Source organism: Bison bison, unplaced genomic scaffold (genome assembly GCF_000754665.1).
Source record: "Bison bison bison isolate TAMUID 2011002044 unplaced genomic scaffold, Bison_UMD1.0 scf7180017864291, whole genome shotgun sequence".
NCBI lineage: Eukaryota > Metazoa > Chordata > Mammalia > Artiodactyla > Bovidae > Bison > Bison bison.
In genome coordinates, this window is record NW_011494863.1 from 10,573,061 (window position 1) to 10,579,060 (window position 6,000).

Genomic DNA, 6,000 nt, shown 5'->3' on the forward strand with positions numbered 1-6,000 from the left:
TCAGAAGGGTTTTGAAATAACTAAATGGCTGCTGGACAGGAGAAGGCATTCTCTGGGGTAGGCAGTGGTCCTACTACCAGAGGTCCTGGCAGCAGACATCCCGGGAGGTGTCCAACCCATCCCAGGCCCCTGCGCTGAGATCGTCTGGCACTTTAGAAAGGGTCCTGGCCTTGTCCCCACTTCGCTGCTGACCCCTTCCTCTCTTAAGGAGGATGGGGTTTCATTTGGTTTAAGAGCCCAGGGCTGAGATTCTCTGAGTTCTGGCCTCTGAAATGGACCAGTAAAAGGAAACCAAGCAGTTGGTAGAGGCTGAGTCTCCTGAAGCCAGAGATGGCAAACAGGGGGCCACAGGCCAGCTCTAGATGTGTTTTGTTTCACTCACAGAGTGTCTTTTAAAAATGTAAATTAGTTATCAACATTTAGACATTAGGAGATTTCACATAGGTGTCTGCTCTTCTGTCTTGTCTTGGAAATAAGAAGCTGTGTTAGCATGGGGCTGGCCTGGGTGCCCTGGAGCTGAGCGCCATCCCCTCTGCGGGCGATGCCTTCCATCCCCAGCTTCCTGCTCCCTGCCCACTCCTGCCTTGATGGCACCAGCCTGGCTCTTGCTTGGCCCTGCATTTGGGACCCCTGCCCTGGGCCCTGTCCTCTGAACCACAGAGGGGGTGTGAACTGACGGAGGGACAGGGAAGGGCCATGGACTGGCCCTGAGCTTGCAGTGGGGAAGCTGGGGTCCCAGTAAAGACCCTACCGATCCTTTCCCGAGGGGCCCCGAGCCCCTCGTCCCCTCTTGGGGACAGGATCTCAAGGTTCCCTCCCACCCATGAGCACCGCTGACATCCTGGCAGGTGAAGTGTTATCCGGGGTGGGGGGCGGGGGGGCAGCTGCAGGCCTCTCTCTGCTCCGTGTAACCACTCTCTGTCCCTCCCTCTCACCCTCCTCTCTCCTTTCGCTCCTTCCACGGCTGCCTTCAAACTTCGCCTCCAAGTCGCTGGGAACCTTATCTCCCTATTCCCAGGTAATTAAGCTGGTTCCGGGAGACCTTTTCTAGAATCGTGTCCTTTCATGCTGACCAAGCAGACTCCTGATTTAGCTCTTGCACAGCCTCCAAAGGTGCTCCCACAACCTGAGCAGAGATGGGGAGAGTTAAGAGCATGACCTGGAGGAAGTGGCAGTGACTTTAAGGGCAGAGATGGCGGGGAGAACCTTCCTTCCAGGGATGGCCTCCCTAACGCTTCTGTGATCCTCGGTCAGATCCCTGGGACTTGACCTACGGGTTGTATTCAAGGGTGTGTGGGAGCGAGTGAAGGCCCTGAGAAGCCACTGCAGCCTCTCGGGCTGCGCGTCACCCAGGGAGGGGGCGTCTGTATTCAGGAGGGCAGCACCGTGCTTCAGCCCCCAGGGATCCCAGAGTCACGTCACTCCCCCTGCTGCCTGCTGGACCCTTGGCTCCAGGCCCCCCTAATGCGGGTCTTGCTCATGGCCCTGCTTCCTCCCCTTCAGGACATCTATGAGAACCTGGACCTCCGGCAGAGACGGGCCTCCAGCCCAGGATACATCGACTCCCCCACCTACAGCAGGCAGGGCATGTCCCCCACCTTCTCCCGCTCACCTCATCACTACTACCGCTCCGGTAAGGAAGGGAGAAGCCCCCAAAGAGACAGGAAAAGCCAAGGGACAGCACCGTGGTTTATGTCCCCAGCTGTGGAGACAGCCTGGGGTTCCACGGGACATCTCCATCGCAGCATGGTTCCTGGGAGGCCTGTGGCACCCAGGCCTTGCCAAGTCCCCGCCGATGCCCCTGGCAGGGGAAGAGGAGGGAATACGTGGCACTGAGATGCCGCGGGAGGTGGGTGGTGCGCTGCTGGGGTTGGGGACAGGGGAAGTGGCAGACCGCCCAGCCGCCCTGGCCGAGAGAAGACGCCTGCATCTCTGTCGTTTGTCCTGTCCCATCCAGAGGGTAGGACCAGAGGACCAGAGTGGCCTGGCTCAACCAAGGGCCACTCAGTGGTTAGGGATGAAGTGGGCAGAGCGATTAAGGGAGTGGCCCAGCTGGGGCGCTAAGAGGGGCAAAGACACTCAGTGCTGTTGGTTCTTAACAACCCACAAAATCTGACTTGGGGGTGAAGCAGGACAGCGGGGCCAAGCCTGTTTCTGCAGACGCGTGCATGAGAGCACAGCACCCCCGCATCCTGCCGTCGCCACCTCGCTGCTGCCGTCACTGCCGCCGCTGCATTAATGCCTGTTTTCTCTGTGCCTCTGTTCTCTCTGGGGACCACTGCCTGCGCGCTCCAGGGCCCGAGAGTGGCCGGAGCTCTCCATACCATAGCCAGTTAGATGTGAGGTCCTCCACTCCAACCTCTTACCAGGCTCCCAAGCACTTTCACATCCCAGGTAGGCTGCCAGCCTGGAATTCCCAGCATGGGTGCATGCTCCACGGGGTCACCAGCACCGAGGAGAAATGGGTGCTGGGGACCCTCCCTAACCAGTCACCTGCACTAGCCCACCTCCAGCTCCAACACGCCCACTAACCTTAGCCCATCCACAAGACAGAACCAACCTTGATCAGGACCACCAGGAAGCAGTCCAGGAAGTGCCTAGAAGGTCTCAGGGCTGTGATGGGACGTGGCAGTAACCGTGCTAAAGGTCATGGGCTTTTGCACCAAAACTCTTGGGACTGAATCCTTGATTCTGCTGCTTATAAGCTCGTGACCTCAGGCCCGGGACTTAGCTTCCTGGAGTCTGAGTTGTTCCTTCCGGACAGCCAGCCCTGTTCTGGATCCTGAAGGTGCAGCTGTGCTCAAACCAGCCCACTCCCTGCCTTCAGGGTGTTTTAAGTTCTAATGTGGGAAGAGAGCTAATAAATAAGTAAACAAATAAGTAAAAGTATAATTTCAGGAGATGGGTGCTAAACGAAATAAAGACAGGGCGCTGTGGTCAAGTGACGGGGTGGAGGAGCCTGGGCTAGGTGAGGCAGTCAGGAAGGACTTCTTAGAGGAGGTGACATTGAAGCCAAAGATATCCCAGGGTTAAACATCCTGGGTGGAGGAAACAGCCAGTCCAAAGGCCCTAAAACACTGCCTGCAGCAGGCCAGAGTGGCTGGAGGTGGTGAGCATGAGGGAAGGTGATGGGAAGGTAGAGGAAGGCAGAGGGTGGGGGCCCTTGGAAAAGGTCTTACCCTAGTAAGTTCAGCAGAGCCAGGCCTAGGCCCCTGTCTCCCAGCTCTGAGCCCAGGTTTTCACTGCCCACCCACTTTTTCCCAGAAGTTGGTCCTGCCGTTTCTTCTACACCATTCTCAGTTGCCCCAGAAAGTTCTCATCTGGTCTATTTGGGTGGAGGGTGGGGGTGGAGAGTGCGGAACCATGGCTGAAAGGTTCTGGGGACATCCATGTGGAATGAGGCATGGCCGCCGGGTGGAGGTGGGGGCACCTTCCCGCACGGAGTCTTGCTGAGCACAAGCCTGCCTTTACCCGCATGCCCACCATTCCAGCCCAAGCCCCTGCCTCAGCCCCGTTTGAATCCATCCACCCCGTTTCCCCTCTTCTTTCCTGGAACCGGATGGGATGAGGTTGGAGGCTCACCTTTAGAAGAGGAAGTCCACGGGGAGGAGTGGGAAAAGCCTCAGAAGCTGCTAAGCACCTCTCTTCTGGGACCGACTGACCAACTGCTGTCTCCTGTTCTCCTGTCTTTCTCTCTCCTTTTCACTGTCCCTCCCTGGTCTGTCTGGCAGCTGGAGAAAGTAACATCTACCGGAAACCCCCGATCTACAAGCGGCATGGTATGGTCAGGGGCGGAGAGGGCTCGGCAAGGGGAGGGACAGTTAATAACCTGTGCAGGTGGCTCGGCAGGGCCACTGAGAGGGACGCTGACAAGGATCCAACTCAGTCTGTGTTGGCTGCTCACTCATGGTGGCCTCAGGTGGGGTTTGGTGTCATTTCAAAAGGGCAAGGAAGGCCTGTATCCCCTCTGTCCTTCCCACCATCTCACCTCCCCTCACCCCTATCCTTCCCTGCTGGCTGGTGTCCTAAGGTCCATGGTCAGAGTAACCCTTGTCAAATGCAGGGGCCCTGGGAGAGTGACGCTCCCAGGCATCTGTCCTCAAACTTGGAGGTCCATTAGAATCCCGTGGGATGCATACAGGTTCCTGGGCCCCACCCCGGACTTAATCCAAGTTGTGTATTTGTAACAGTTTCTCCGGGTGATTCTAATGTCCAGCCCAGCTTGGGAACCACTGCTCTAAGCTGTTCTCTGTCACCATGGCCTGGGAGTACATGCCTGAAGGCCTGGAGACGGGGTGTGGATGAGAAAGGGGCTGAGGGTGCCTTCATTCATTCATCCATTTAGTGTTTCTTACAGAATGGCCTGTGGACCACCTGCACCCGAAATTTATTTACCAATCAGATACCCCGACCCCTCCCCTGCCCTAGACTTCCTTAATTAGAAAGTAGCCTACACGACTCTGCACCGTAACCCGCTTCATTCATGACTCCTACCTGTGCTCAGAGTGGGAACCACTGTTGAGAGGGAACCACTGTTGAGACATGTTCATTCTGATCCAGTTCCGGTCTCACTCACTGTGTGGTCTGAGCAAGGCTCTCCCCCTCAGGTCTTCAGATTCCCAACTGTGAAATGAGAGGCTTGACCTCAGTGTTTTCCAGCTCTAACGCCCATGTCCCAGACCCTGGCCTGGATGTGGCTTCCCTCCCCTGGGCTGGAGCCCAGTGAAAAGGGACTGTGTGTCCAAGACACTCTTCCTAGGACATCAGCCTCCCTGAAGCTCTCTCTCCGGGTCCTTTGCAGGTGATTTGTCGACAGCAACCAAGAGCAAAACAAGTGAAGACATCAGCCAGGCCTCTAAGTACAGTCCAGCCTACTCGCCAGACCCCTACTATGCGACGGAGTCTGAGTACTGGACCTACCACGGGTCCCCCAAAGGTACCACCCCCCTCCACAAGGGAGCCAGGACCAGAGCCCTGTCACCTACGCCAGGGACACAGAGGGCTAGGACAGACAGTCGCCATTCCTTCACACAATAATGCATTTACTCAGCAAACACGTACTGAGGGCAGTCATAGGCCTTCAGGAGACACTAGAAAGCAAACGAGAGCAGGTCCTGGCCTTATAGACAAGACATAGGCCCCAACTGGAGAGGGTGGTGAGGTACAGCAGGTAGAGAGCTGATGGCAGGGGAGTGTCATGCAGCCTGGAAGATGACAGAAGCTTCTTAAATGCAGAGCCTCGGCTGCCACAGGAAGGGTGAGGAGCAGGTAAGCCTACAGGATGTAGAAACACAGCTGCAAAGACGCAGGATCAGAGGATGGGCTCTACTGGAGCAAAGGAAAGCCTGTCAGCTTAACCTTGAGCTCAGAGAGGGAAGGGCGGGGGTGGGGGTGAGAGACCAGATACCACAGGGCCTTAAAGATTTTGATCTTTATCCAAAATAGTAGGAAGTTGTTAAAAAGTGGTGGCGTGATCAGATTTATGTTTCTAAGAGACCACTTTGGCTGTAGGTGGAAAATGGTTTGGAGAATGGAAAAGAGAGGATTGTGGGCAATGGAAGGCTCTCATAGGCACCTGGCGGGGGGTCTTCATGGTCCTCAAGGTGCCAGCCCACCAGAGGGTGTTTCTTTCAAGTATGGGGAGGAGCTGTCATTAAGTGCCACTTTGCTTCAGCATGTACCTTTAGTAATGAATGTCCATTTGAGCAGTTTCATGGGAGCTCAGAGGTGACCCTGCCCTACCCTCAAAGAATTCTCCATTTGGAAAAGAGTTAGACACAAGCACAGATGTAACCCAGAGAGGAGGAGTGGGCAGTGTCCACAGGAGACAGTGTTCGGAGGGGAATCTTAGATGAGACTCTTCCAATCACAAAAAAAGGAGAAACAATATTTAAAAAAAATCTCCAAATGGCTTGAGGTGAAACAAGGATTTCCTGGGTCAGGTGACTGGAAGTTTCTGGGGTACAGCTGGATCTAGAGGTGGGTGGGAACCACCAGGAC

General features: G+C 55.8%; 1 protein-coding gene across 9 annotated transcripts in view; it reads left to right on the forward strand.

Moving 5' to 3' along the window:
• Nucleotides 1-6,000, forward strand: part of ABLIM3 (actin binding LIM protein family, member 3) — a 137,370-nt gene that overhangs the window by 112,331 nt on the left and 19,039 nt on the right. For 4 of the 9 annotated variants that reach the window (XM_010850515.1, XM_010850522.1, XM_010850514.1 and 1 more), the window contains 5 exons: nt 989-1,018; nt 1,504-1,633; nt 2,296-2,394; nt 3,732-3,779; nt 4,802-4,936. In XM_010850515.1, the coding sequence (XP_010848817.1) occupies nt 989-1,018; nt 1,504-1,633; nt 2,296-2,394; nt 3,732-3,779; nt 4,802-4,936 (442 nt within the window). The remainder of the gene's footprint in view (nt 1-988; nt 1,019-1,503; nt 1,634-2,295; nt 2,395-3,731; nt 3,780-4,801; nt 4,937-6,000) is intronic. The other 5 variants (XM_010850518.1, XM_010850516.1, XM_010850520.1 and 2 more) reach the window with 5 other exon arrangements.